The following is a 13,700-nucleotide window of genomic DNA, read 5'->3' as shown; positions in this document are numbered from 1 at the left end:
ACGTGGATTCCCAGTTCTCTTTTCCCCCCATCCTGCCCCATTCTGGGAGCCCTGCTGCTCTCTCCTTACTTCATCCCTTGCCCGGATCTGCTGCTCCGCTCCTCCCAGCGCTGTTGCTGACTCTCCACATCTCGAGCTGGGGACAAATTTCCTGACCGCAGCATGCCGTGGCCAAGCCCTGGACCTGGTGGAGCACCGGCTACCCACCAAAACACCAAACCCCTCACCCGTGCCCAGCATCAGTCTCGCATTGATAAGGCCGTGACCTGTTTGTGAACAGAAAGATGAAATTTTGCAAGTTACTCTTTGGTCAGCTTTACACATGGTTTACTTGGGCTTGTCAAACACAAAAGCAACACAGCATTGTCAAAGTTACAAAATGACTTTTTTTTATTAGCCTACCCTATCATAGAGCGTGGATTTGCTTGTCAAATAGTGCAAGGAGCAAGAGAAAACTGTAGTTTTATCCATGTGGAGTCTACAAATCCACATGGCTTCTCTGTGCCATCGAGCATGTGAGTTCTTAGAAATGCAGCTGCCGGTAGTTTAGCTTGAATACAGTCATCCTAAAACAAGCTAGAAATAAATAACATACTTACATTTCAAGTACAAAACCTTGCAGCTGAATTCGGTATGAGGAAATCTGTTTATTCCTTTTCATGTTACCAACTACTGTACAGGTACTTGGGCTGGCAAAGTCCGCGGATGCAGAACAGAAGAATGTTTTATGTACATGACTTAATTGAATTATGTGTTTAGTCTTCCCTTTAGGCTATCACGTGAAGCTGTTTAATGTCAGGCAGAAAGAAGGTTTTTATGGATGCATTTAATAAAACATGAACCCACTATTACTACTGGCCCCCAATTTTTGCCTTATATCTTTCATTCCTGATGGGGGAAAATAAAAAGTGCACCTTAATTATGTCTCAAAAATAATGACACCTGCCAGCTTTGAATTAGGTTACTAGCAGGTAGATGTTGCTTTGAAATTTTATTTAATCAAGTGCGAGCAACTTTACCAAGGCTCCTATACAGCTCTAGTATGGGCGAGGACGTTGACCTCTCATCGGGATCCTGCTCTGGGGGGTTTGGCGGCTCGCCGGCTGCCTTCGGTACGCGGGGCTCTCCCCTGGCAGAACCAGTATGGACTGCTGGCCCGAGTTCCTCTGAGACTGGAAGATGCTTTGCTCCGCTGCACTCCTCTCCGAACAGGTGAAAGTCAATCCAACGCCGATGTTGCTCTTCATGGTTCGGGAGGTACCATCAGAGGTGCCATCAAAACACCTGCCCAGCGCGATTTCCTTGGCAATCCTCGGGTCTTGGTCAGTGACGGTGTAGATGCCGTAGTTGTGCCCCAGTGGGTCGAGAGGAGCCAGCATTGTGTACTCACTGGAGTCGTTGTTCGTAGCCATGGGGAGGTGGTTCACCAGGTACTCGTGGAGCATGCTGTTGACACTCTCTCGGCGGCAGCTGCCTTGCGGGACCACTTTCACGAGCGTGCGGTCCACACGGTCCTGGTCAAAGAGCATGCCGCTGCACTTGAACTCCAGGCAGGCTGCTGACACATCCGGCTGCTCGGAGTCACGAATGCTGCGGACATCCCTGATGCCGTAGAGCTTGCCAATGGTACGTGGGTGCGTCCCACCCATGTTACGAGATCTTACATTCACCTCTTGGGGTCCATTTATTTTTACTTTAATGTAGCAGGCCCTAAATTCCATGGGCTTGGGCCACCATGCCAGGTAGTCATCAGTCCAGCTCATGAGGTCATCTTCACTGAAGGGAACGGTGTTGAAGTCATACCGGTCTCCCTCTATCCTGTAAAACCTGAAGTGAGCAGCACTGTGTGGAGCTTCCTCGCATTCTCTTAGGTTTTCGTAGGCATAAATAGGGCCGTTGTTCTCTTCTGGGGAATTAGGGCTTGGCTTGGCCATGTTAATGCTGAATGCCGTTTTCTTAGTGTTGGGGTCCTCGTGGTCTGTTCTTCTGTAGTTGAGCTTGTTGAGGTATGGCTGTGGGACCCCAATAGCATTAGGGTTGAGTTTGGGAGCAGAGGACACAGCTTCGAGCTCTTCGCCCCCCATGCTCGCCAAGATATAAGCTGCATAGGCATTGGGGTTTTGCTCGTCGCAGAAGGCGGGCACGCAGGCACCGTTGGGACCAGTGACCACGCTGTCAAAACGGCCCCATGCTCTGGGGTTGGAGGAGAACCCCGGTTCTGGCTCTGTGTTTATAATAGAAATCACAACCCCTTGGATCTGCTCGCTTTGCAGAAATCTCTCGCTTCTGTAGGCTCGGACTTTGACGTAGCACCGTCTGCTTTCTGGGACGTCCAGGTTAAAAAGCCGCCTTTCTTTGATCTCCATGTTCCCAACCAAAAAAGTTCTCTCCTCCCTTTTGCGCCGTCTGCTTTTCTCAAGGTTGAAGTCCCCTTCTTCCTCCCATAATCCTGTCTCCGGGTTGAGGGACCAAAGCTTCATCTCTTGCAGGTGCTCTGGCATCTTGACCTGAGCAGCATCCAAATGAACCTTCACGTCTTCTGCATTAAGGGACTCGGTGCCCTGTTCATCAGTGAAGTCCACGGAAAACATGCCGTATGTACGAAGCGGGAATACATCTCCTTCCTCATCTACAAAATTCAGGTCACTTTGTGTCACAGCAGCTGTTGAGATGTTTCTTGGGTCCAGAAAAGTCACACTGGCTTTCACTTTCCCTCTGTAGGCTTCTCCATTTTTCCTATAAAATGCATCCGGAGGAATTTCTAATTCGGCGATTGGATCATCTTCGTCCATTTCTCCCAAAGAAATCACGTTGGTTTCAGTGGATTCCAGCGTAACAGGGGCTTTCTTTCTTAGTAGCTTGATCTCATGAAACACAGCACCTCCGTTTTCCTTGAAGGGCAGAACTTTTGTTGTGTTCACAAACTTCTGCAGCCGATCAACAAAAGTTAGAACCAGTCTCTCTGTGTCCGCCGGGACATGGATGGAGAAGGTGCCCTTGTAGCCAGTCATACTCACTCTCTTGTTGCCCATGTAGATGTGGCCAAACCTCAGTGGCTCACCGTTATCTGCTGCTGTGGCTCTGCCTCGAACCATTATTTTGGTCTCGGTGCATTTTTTGCAACCACATTCTACAACGATTTTAGTGGGGAGCGTGTACCCGTTGCAGGAGATGTCTCTGGTTTCCATCTTGGACACCCCGCAGCAGTAGGAGACGTTGTCCTTACACCGGAGTCCTTTATCCAGCTTCCCAGCGCAGGTCTTTGCTGGGCACTTGCCCACGTCGTAGTAGAAGGAGTTGGTTTCTTTTTGGAAGCAGTCGTGTGGAAGTCGGATGAGGTGGCTTTGGGGTTGGGAGTTGCAAGCTGCCTCTTGTCTTCCTGTTGAATAGGATTTCTTAATGAGCCGCATGAAATGATTATACAGTTGTCGCTATGTGGTCTGAAACCCTCAGAGCTAAACATTGCTTCCAATAACAGTGAGGTTTTTGTGGCCACAAAACAGACGTTTTGCAGGATTTTGGTTAGCTGAATTCATCTGGTCTCCGGTTTGACAAAGCAGATGCTCAGCTTTAACTTAAGGTACCCGATTAAGAGCATCCCAGCTCCTGCTTACCCACCACAGCCACCCAGCCCACCCTCAGCCAGGTGTTCTGCCGCTGCCTGGCTTTTTTACTATGGAGAGACTAAAACTTGTCCCAGGATTTAAGAACAAAACCACAGAAACATTCACGTGTCAGGCAGCAAGTACAGTGAGAAATCTGCTGAAACCAGCAGATTGAGCTTGGCAGGTCACCTGCAATCCAGAGCTGCAGCTTGTAGAGAGCATCTGGTTCGTAACCATCTCACGCAAGCTTACGTGCTAACGGGTGCATGAAGTAACCCCCTGAATATTTTTCCCGTGACTTTTCTTTCCCCCATGTATCACAGTTTCTGGTTTCTCCACCCCGCCGCCTCCACAGCTGCTTGGAGAGCATCGCGCACGTTTTCTCTTACCTATCACAGCAAGTTTGGCAGATTGGGACTTTGCCGACCCCCCGGCGCTGCTGGCCTTGCAGAAATACTCTCCTGATTGCTCTCTCTTCAAGTTCTTCAGAACCAGGTTGTTTTTATATTTGTATAAAGAGGGATCCAGCAGCGAGCCGTTGTGGTACCTGCCAGGAACAGGCAGGCGGTTAAGGGGACGGAGACCGACCACCCGGCCGGAGCAGAGCCGTGGCCTAATCCCGCGCCCTGCCGTGTGGATTTTTCCAGACCTCTTGCCTCAGTTTCCCCGTTTGTAGTCTGGCTACGTGGCATCACCTAAAAGCTCCCCTGGCAGTACGGAGAGGTGGCTGCCGGGCAGCTGGCAGGCAGAGCTGCCAGTCGTGCCTGCTGAGGTTTTTCAAACTCTTATTTGTATGTTTTTCCAGGAAGTCCCTCAGCAGATGACGTTACCACACCTGTGGGAAACGCCAGCTCTCAACATCTCGAGGAAACCATCATTTGCAGCAATCAGTTCTCAGCGTATTTAGCTGTTTTATAGCTAAAAAACCACCTTTATGGAGATGGTAAGGAGACAAAAATTGAATCTGTGGGACGGGTAAGGCTTGCGCCCGATCAAACTCGAGTTCCTTACCAGAGGTAGCGGTCGGGGGCCGGGCTCCCCACGGCGTCGCAGCAGAGTGACACGCTCTGTCCCACTCTCCTGGCTTTGTCCTCGGGGCTCCTGAAAATGTAGGGTTTGCCTGTGGGAGGAGGAAAAGGCCATCTCGTTACTCCTCCCCTCCTAAAATCACGGTTTATTTCTGATTACGGTGTAAAGCCTCCTGCGTTCCCCCCCATTTTGGGGCTACCTGATCGTTGCAGCTGCACTTGGATCGCCAGGTTCCTTCTGTTGCTCTGAGGCACGGTGACAGTAGCAGTTGCGTATTTGGCTTTCTTGATTTTAAGGGTGTTTTTGCCATCGGGACAAACCCCCGGGATCCTAAACATGCCCCTGTTATCGGCCGTCGTCAACAGCTTGAGTTTCTTGGCTTGCAGGTAGACCCGGGCATCGGCAGCGGGCGACCCGTCCTCCAGAGAGACCTTCCCGTGCAGGGTCGCATCCTCGCACATGCAGGCGTCGCAGTTGGCGTTGATGCGGCCCATGGGGCAGGTGATGTTACAGGCTGGAGGAGAGGTACCGTGGGTCAGAAAAAGCAGCCCTGAGTCCCCGTAACGCTCCCAGCACGGTCTCGCGTCTGCTTTTGATTTAGATGCAATAAGGCAGATACTGCATAAGGAATATATTGCACCCAAAAACATATTTTTACTGATTATCAACAGCTGTGCATTAGAAACACAGGGACAATGTCATTTTGAACTTGACAATTGGTAGAAAGCAGCCACGTGGATATAATTACAGCTAGGAACTGTTGTTTACCTTCCCCAAAGGGCTGAATTTCGGGGAAACTTGAATCCAGATCAGCTTTTAGCTCAACCCTGGCAAAATTACAAAGCCAAACGCCTTAAACTTTGTAGGTTTCTGTTACCAACTCATGCCCGAACATTATGACTTTGGTCTATCTTAAAAGCTGTCTCCCCTTATTCGATGGTATCCTGGCTAGGGCAGGACATAGGATAATTGCCAAATGAGCGTTATCCGATGGGCTTAATGAATGGTGTCCCAAACAGTGATTCTGAAACATTTTCATTACTTATCGTGATTAATCCTAAATAATAATCTGTCTCTCCCCAAGGCAAGGGCTCGGGTCATTCCTTTTACAATCACAGAGCATCCCTATACAGCAGCTACCTGGTAGTTCTTTTAATAGCTGGAAATAAATGGAAGAAATCAGGGAGAACCTGAAACAACTTCCCTGGAGAAAACATGGAATATTTTCCGAGTGACTTGTTTAAAAGGGGATTATAAGAATAATATAATGAATTACAAGCCTCTTCAGCAGGGGCTGTGGCAATTCACTATTCCCAGCTCCTCTCCTTCCTGGGGCTGATTGCAGGAAGGCAGTCGCCTGCAATCGCCGACTCCACCTCGAGAGCTGCTGTTGTAGCAAGATTAATGACATTTTTCCTATATCGCTAGGATCTTTATGGATTCCTGATGATTCCTCCTATCTGGATCCCCCCCTTATCTTGCTATTTGGCTGTCAACTCCCCATGCTCTTCTCCCTCAGTACTCCCCAGCCCTGCTGAGGAGGCACCAGCAACGTGAAATTTTGGCAAGGGAGAGCAGAACGGCAGCGAAGGGAGTGCGACACCTACGCGGTGGTGAGATCAGGCCATCGTCCCCCGCCCATAAGTGAGGTTATAGGAGCACCTGAGCAAACGTGTCCAATGCAGAGCCGCCCTTCCTCAGTTGCTTCATTACAGTGCACGCCCCAGAGGCGCTCAGCTAGGCAGGATCTGGTACGCTTCTGCACGCCGGTTTGGCCACACTTTCCTGAGCATTCGCTCCATTTCGACCACGGAGACAAAAACCTTTTTGAATCTTGCACCAGCGGACCTTGAATAACATCAGGGGTGTGTTACTGAGACGCACGTGACACGTACAACTGCCCGAAAATGGGCAGTTAATTTCTTAGCAGCTTCTATATAGCAGCGTCTATATAGCTCAGACCATGCATTTGGATATCACGCGCCACCTGGATTAAACAAACTCAAAGCATGTTCAGGGAGCTGGGAAATAAAGGACGAGAAGGCGCCTGAATGCTTCTGACTTAATTCCCTGCTGGCTACCAAATTCAAGATGATTAAGATAAACTCGAGGGGAGCAAAGTGCACGCAGCTCACGCTGAAGTGTTAAATAAGTTTGGCTTGAAGGAAATTAAACACACGTTGTCATTTAAATGCTGCCTGAGGGGCAGCGCTCGCCTGCATTTCAAATGTGGTTAAATAAAATTTAAAAAAAAAAACAACTAAACAAAAACAACCAAAAAAAAGAGGGTAAAATTGTTGGTATGATCATGTTGAATGTCTTTAACCGTACTTCAACATATGTTCTCGATAGGGGAAGCGTGTGTCTCATTGCGAGCACCAGTTTTACTGTGTGCAAACAGAAGCCTGAGATGCTACGGAGCAGGCTGAGCACGCTAGGGGCCAGCCGATTTGTAAAATACAAAGAGGGTTTATTGAGACTTTAATATGCGGTTAGATTTTTATAGGAATTTCTTTAGCCGGCTACTACATGGTATTAATTTAAGCGGCTTTGAATGGATGAGATCCGCTCCAAGTCTGTGGTTTGGGTTTATTTTTAAATGACAATGTTCTAGTAATGTTTACGAGGATGCGCTTGTGACTAAAGCTTCTAAAAATGAGGTCTCTTGGAAACGTGTGCCGTGTCATCTCCCACACCTACTCTTCCACCCGATTTGTCAGCAACCAGGTCGGGTTATTTCCTAGAAAGGCAGGCAGGCACACGGCCGGACCGTAGGAATAGCGATGGTCGAAAACAAACCCCGGGCTTTACAAAAGCAGGTGGCTGGAAAAGACCATGTAAATGGGAGCAGCCACAAGGAGCGTCATGTCTGGTTTGGAGCGAGTGCTTGGCTCAGATGGGCGAGTTTTTAATCTGTTGGCACGTCAGCATCTCCAGTTCAGCATCCCAAGTGGCATATCCAGAAAACTTACTTAGTAATCTGGGGGATGCAGGAGGAGGTGGGCCTGGGGACGTGGTCCCTTCCCAGGCAGCACACGGATAAATGCCTGTCTGTACTTGCCCCAAGCAAAAATTTAACGTGTAGCCGCTTAAAGTGGGGTCTCAGTAAGATCCTAAGCTTGTTTGGGACCAGCTGCTTTAATCTGCAGGGCTGGTGACGGTAAGAAAGGAAAGGGGGAGTCCTGGGGAGGAAAATGGCATTATATGTCCCTGGGTAGCACCTCAACAGCAGGCAAAGCAGAAAGCGGAGGACGGGGGGAGAAGCCGAGGGGCTCGAGGGCTGGCAGGGACGTGGGGAGGGACAGGGTTACCCCCTGCAGGAACGTACTGCGTCTGGCGTAGGTGAAGGTGGGGTCTCCCCTGCGAGAGCTGCTCCGTGTACCTGCGGGCAGAGGACGCGCGGGGTGATTCGGGCAGGGTTTGCCCTCTCCCCGGCCCAGCACCCATCCCTCCCACCGGCGCCGCACCAAACCCCGCTGCTCAGCCCCCACCCCGGGTCTGGCACACCCTCCCCTGGAGACAAAACCGGGGCGTACATCTCACTGCTGCCAAGGGCAGATTCTTTAGTTTCCAGTTGCATTGGTCAAAAATCCAAGATTTTGCTTTATTTCTCCCTGGAGAAGCAGGAGTCAGCCTCGGCATCGCTGCCTTGTGCCGTCCACTTTGAGGGGAAAGCGATTTTCCGGGTAGTTTTCCTAAAAATACCTCTCAGCAGGTGGAGGGGACCTCCCTCTCAGTGTCGGTGTTTTCGGTGCTTTGATTCTCCCCAGCGGCTGAGAGCGCTGCCGGGAGTGGGACGGAGGGCTGGGAATGTCCCCTAATCCCTCAGCTATGGCATCGGCGCGTCCAGCCCTTTCAGTGCCCGCTGGAATTTAAATCCCAAACTCTGGGCAGTAAAGCTTGAGAGGCCGGGATATCTCCTGGGGACTAACGAGCAGAGTGGGCTCTGTGGGTAATTAACGCCCCACGGGTTTTAATTCTAAAGCAATGGTGTCGCAAACTGTCCCGGGACAGGCTGGGCAGGGGAAAGGCAGGTCGGAGCATGTACTTGCCCATCCTTGGGCTCTCCTTGCCACTCCCGCAGGATTCGGGGCTGTGGTCACGCACTTGACCTTCACTTTTCCAGGCCATGAGCCAACAGCCTGTGTTAACGATAGCCAAAACCCTACAGGAGGTCACGGATGATTAACATTTATTCCATTGCCTAAACGTCCTCATCTGCTCAAATAATATTGTTTGGTTGTAAATTAAGGCTGAAAAAAGTAATATGCATGCAAACACCCCTTGTCCCCGTGAGGGAAAGCTGCCCAAGCTGGGAAATAACTTACTGTCCAAGCTGAGCGTTACCAGCGGGCTGAAGGTTTTCTGTCCTATCTGGATCCTGCTGAGGGCTGGTCTCAGAAGCCTTTGACCTAAGGGTCAACGAATTAGAGATTAAATTAGATTAATAATAAATTAATAAATTTGAAGGGATTGGGCATCTTTTGCCTCAGTTTTTTAGATTTCCCTTTGGGTTGTGGCTGGTTGGAGCTGCTGATCAGAGCTCCTGTGGGATGCGGTGCATCACCCCCAGGAGATGCCAGTGAAGGGCGTGATGGAGATGTCCCCCAGCATCACTGAGGCGTGGGTACGATGCAAATTTGCCATTTCCCCTATCAGCCGAGAAAGACATTTTTGTGCTTTCTGTATTGGAGCAGCTCAGCTCAAATAATCTTTTTGTAGCTGGGGGTATATAATATATCCTGCCTCTCCCTGCGCGGGGAGAAACAGCCCTGAGGTGGATGAGGTCAGCTGTCGCTATGGGATGTGGGATAGTTTGTTGGCCGCCTGCATGCCCGAGGGGAGCTGGTGGTCGCGGCTGATTCCTGGGCTGCTTGCTGGGACCAGGCCCCTTTAAACCGGGGGGGGGTTAAGCCCAAAGCTGCCCAGCACGGTTTGTCTCCTGTGCCCAGCTCCCAGGGGCTCAGCAAGGCTTCTGGGCACCCGCCCAGCGACAAATTGACTCTCCCTCTTCTTATCCCCAGGCATCTGGCCAGAGCGCTTCAGGGCAAAATTCCTCTATAGCCTCGGAAAACAAATCCAAAGAGCCTGCAAACACGTTTTCTCTGCGAGACCCACCGGAGCAGACGGGAAGGTTGCTTATCGCTCAGCGCTTTGGTATGTGCGACCCTCCAGAGCCAGCAGCGGACAGACCCTGCTGCTCCCGAGCATCTTCTCCTGGAGAAGAGACATGTCGCTGCTTCCCGAGGGCTCCTCGGAGGTTGGGGTTGTTTTGTGCTCGGGTAATGGACAAAGCACTGGCCAGGGTGGGTCTGCTCAGGGCAGAGGGGAGCCGGGACGGGAGCCGGGGTGCGGACTGGACACCACGGGGTCTCAGGGGCAGCAGGCAGGGATGGTCCCAGCACGGCCAGCGGGCAGGGGGGCTCATCCCCGGTCAACCAGAGCCTGGCTGACTCGTGGACAGGCTTTGCCCGTGCTCTGGGGGCTGGATGAGCTCCAGCCCTTGTCTGGAAGTCATTTGGCCGGGTGAACGCCGCGCTGACCCAGAACAGGACCCTGCATCGGTGTCAAGCCGGTGTCTGCTGGCTCAGCAGCTGCCGACAGATGCGCCTTCATGCCGGCGTGCCCACGGGCAGGGGACAGCGCGGTGACGGGAATAAACACATTTTAACCTTCACCTAAAACAGATGTGGCTCCCAGGAGGAGGAGGAGGAGGATCCATCCTTTCGCAGTGACCATTGTTGTCTCTAGAGGTGACCGGGGACTTCTTGGAGTATCCGAAGCTGTCCCACGCCTTCCCCAGACCTGCGGAGACAAGCCTGGCCGTGTCAAGGTTCACCCAGGGTCCTGCCGCCTTCAGGGAGCTTCTCCCAGGCTGGGCCAGTCCAAAACATGCTGCGGGGCCACTTGCAACCCCTGCCCAGCCCCCCACCCCTGGCAGCCCCCCACTTACCCCCCAAGGGGGGAGCAGCAGGGGCTCCACGTCTGCGCTCGCATCCCCTCCGCTTCTCGCTGTCACATCTGAGCCCAAATCTATTCTGCAGAGCGCTGCTTTGTAATGACATCTCCTCAAAGTGCCTTTGAACAGCTTAAACACTTCTGCAGGGCTGCTCCCGCCGCCCACGCGGCTCCAGGGACACCCCGCTCTGTCCCCCACATGAGCAAGGACATCTTCGTGCCTCCATCCCTCTGCCTGCAAACTGGGCTTAGTGCGACAATAGCATCTCATCCCAGTACATCCCGGGAGCGTGGGGAGGGGAAAGGCTCCCAAGCGTCTCTGAAAGCGGAAAACCCCGTGCACGAGCCAAGCCTTCGCTGCAAATGTGAGCGAGAAGCCAAATATTTTCCCTTTTCTGCACGCACTGATGAGGGACTGAGGCTTTGTGTTGCTCGTCCCCAGCTCAGTGACTTCGGATTTGTTTTGAATCCCTTAGCCCTGCGGCGTCAAGCAGTTGGGTATTTAATTTCTGAAGGTACCCATGGAGCTGGTGTTATCCCGAGTGCCTCCAGCTGGGATTCCAGGTGCTCTATTACCCAAAATTAATGAACCTGGGGGAGAAAATGTTGCCTCAGCCTTTCAGTGCCTCAGTTTACCCATAATATGAGGCTGACAAAGAGCAGCTGGCAGCGAGAACACCCTGTTATTTGTAAGCGGTATTAAACATCCCCTCCGAGACCGGGGAATGTGGGACTAGGAAATACTTTGATTATGGCTCAGCAAATCCCAGTCAAGCAAAAATAACAAGCAACACATGAGCGGTGTTTTGTGGGCTTACGGCAGGGCCGTGAACTTGCAGCCAGACAATAACCAGGAAAAAATTAATCCAGGCTGAAAGCCTGTTTCCCACTCGGTGGCTATTTTGGGAGCTGGCTGCGACTTGTTCGGCGCTGGGTTTGGGATGGGATACATCCCTCTTTGCCCGGGACACGCGATGCTGGGAAAGGGGGGGTTCAAGCGGCCAGATCCTGGTGTCAAGGGGGGTTCGGCATCACCCACGTCCCCTCTCTGGCAGGGGCTGGGGGAGCCAGCGCGGGACGGAGCCGTGGGAGATCAAACAGCCCCTTGGGAGCAAAGCACCGTCCCCTCTCGAACCCCCCGCTCCACCGTCCCGGCAGCCCTGCCCCAAAGCCATTAGCTGGGATGAGGAAGGGAGAAGCAGGACGTGGGGAACCGCGTCCCCACTGATGTTTTCCATCCCGCAGCCTCTGCGCCTTCATCTGCCCGTCAATTAATTTCCACCTCACCCTCAATCACAGCCACTCTTAATTACGCCGCCTTTATAACACAGCAAAATTCCATAACCACTAGCTGCGACAAAGTGGAAAAACTTAGCAGGGTTGGTTGTTGGGTTTTTTTCTGCTTTTACCTACAAAAGCCGTAAAACCCCCAATTAAGGAGAGTCTCGTCCTCTCGCCGCAGAGCCGCCAGCTGAGCTGCGGTCCGGGGGCGAGGCGAGGGCTTGTCAGCCGTGGGTTAAGGGATTTGCAGCCGGTTGGGAAGAAGAGAGAGAGTTGCAGCTTACCGAGACCTCCCCTGCACCGCCGCCGAGCCGGGCTGCGCGCGAGCCTCCCCGCAGCCGAGGCGGCGAGGTCGCTTATATAGCCCGGCGTGTAGCTTAGGGGATGGCAGCGAGCCACCGGCCGCCGAGCAAAAACAGATCGGACGAGCGAGGAAACCGCAGGCTGAATAATCCCGTAACAAGGTGATGGTAAACACAAACCCTCGGAGAAACAGCAGCTGCCGGGGCTGGCGGTGATGGCGTGGCGTGGCAAGGGCTACCGGTGGCAGGGCAGGGCACAGTGTGGGTACCATGGCACGGCGTGGGCAGCACGTCCCGGCACAGCACCATCGCTGTGAGGGGTTCGCCCTGGGTCCAGACCCAAAATAGATGCTGCTGAGCATTGAAGATGGAGATACAGAGTACAGACATGCGGTGCAATGAGTTTTGGGGATGGTTTTTTGGCTCTGGCCCGGTTTGGGACAAACACGGTGCCCACCCAGCGCTGCCCGTGGGGTTCCCACATCTCGCAGATGTGGGGCTCCGCTTGGCTGGGCACCGTCCCCATGCTGCCTGCGCTGCCTGCTCGCCTCTGCCTTCACGCTGGCTCTGGCAGGGGTCAAATGAGGATGCTGCAGGGATGTGAGGACATGGGACAAAGCTGGATGCACGGTTTGGACACCCGGGGTAGCACAGAGCTGCAGAGGCAGGGCACGTCTTGCGAATAAACGTGACTACATCTCACTTGAGCCATGGGGAGATCTAGTAAAGGTCCCTAACGAGAGCTCCCCGCCTGGCCCGGGCTGGCTTCAACCCCCCCAGCTCCTTCCTCCCTCTGCAGGCACGTTATCCCCATGGAGATCATGGAAGCTGGTCCTGGCTCGGGGCTCCTGAGTGTCACACGAACTGTGCAGCCGTGTGCGAGTGAGTTCCATCCCGTGACCCCACACCCTGGGGCCGTGCTGTGGGGTTGCTACAGGAGCCGGGTGTGCAAGTGTGTGTGGGGCACAGCGGGAGCCATCCCGGAGGGATGGGGATGGGCGTCGGGGCGGCCAGCAGCCAGCGGGATGTGCCGGCAGTGTCCTGGGCTGCCTCTTAGTAATCCTTGCCAGCCCCGCTGCCAGAGGGAGCGGCACAAGAGGAACATCGATCAAGGTGTCACATAAAAAATACTTGGCGGTGGCCTGCACCAGCTCCTGTTGGTGTTTACTAGGGAATAGGAAAAAACACCTGAGATGTGCCAAAAAATGGCAGAATATTTATCTGGTGGGCAAGGAGTGCCTAACGAGCTGGAGGCCCCCGACCTGCAAGATAAACACGGAGTTCGGCCGCGTTTCCCCACCGTGATGAGGACAAAATGTGGGAAAGGTGTCGAGACCAAGAGCAAGGAATTCATCTTCCCCCGATGGCACCTACCTCCCGCCACAGCCAGCCCATCCTGGCACAGCACCGATGCCTCGGCAGGCGGCTCCGGTCCCACCGGCTGCTTGACACCTGCTGGCATCGATATCCAGTGGTCACACTGCAGGGTATGTAAATGTGTTTTTCTGCAGAAGAAAAAAGCTGT

At 52.9% G+C, this 13,700-nt stretch overlaps 1 protein-coding gene across 1 annotated transcript; it reads right to left on the bottom strand.

Annotated features, from left to right (window-relative positions):
• Positions 1–363: 363 nt before the first annotated feature.
• CILP (cartilage intermediate layer protein) lies at positions 364–12,201 on the bottom strand. The gene is made up of 9 exons (XM_074601200.1): positions 12,158–12,201; positions 10,313–10,439; positions 8,963–9,046; positions 7,963–8,016; positions 6,297–6,482; positions 4,834–5,148; positions 4,617–4,725; positions 3,995–4,152; positions 364–3,379 (listed from the first exon to the last, which is right to left on the bottom strand). Exons 2-9 carry the CDS (start codon positions 10,371–10,373, stop codon positions 1,038–1,040), a joined length of 3,309 nt encoding a protein of 1,102 aa, XP_074457301.1. The 5' UTR covers positions 10,374–10,439; positions 12,158–12,201; the 3' UTR covers positions 364–1,037.
• Between the last annotated feature and the right edge of the window lie 1,499 nt (positions 12,202–13,700).

The sequence above is a fragment of the Larus michahellis genome, chromosome 9 (genome assembly GCF_964199755.1).
Source record: "Larus michahellis chromosome 9, bLarMic1.1, whole genome shotgun sequence".
Classification (NCBI taxonomy): Eukaryota; Metazoa; Chordata; class Aves; order Charadriiformes; family Laridae; genus Larus; species Larus michahellis.
Note: the sequence above shows the minus strand (reverse complement) of the source record. Positions and strands in the feature narration are given on the sequence as shown.

What these genes read in the sequence shown, in the direction of transcription:
- CILP (XM_074601200.1), bottom strand. Translation starts at nt 10,373, where the DNA reads ATGGTCACTGCGAAAGGATGGATCCTCCTCCTCCTCCTCCTGGGAGCC. An exon ending in GGGAGCCACATCTGTTTTAG is followed by an intron (nt 9,047 to 10,312) that starts GTGAAGGTTAAA and finishes GTTGACCCTTAG; the next exon opens with GTCAAAGGCTTCTGAGACCA. An exon ending in AGTGCAGCTGCAACGATCAG is followed by an intron (nt 4,726 to 4,833) that starts GTAGCCCCAAAA and finishes CTCCTCCCACAG; the next exon opens with GCAAACCCTACATTTTCAGG.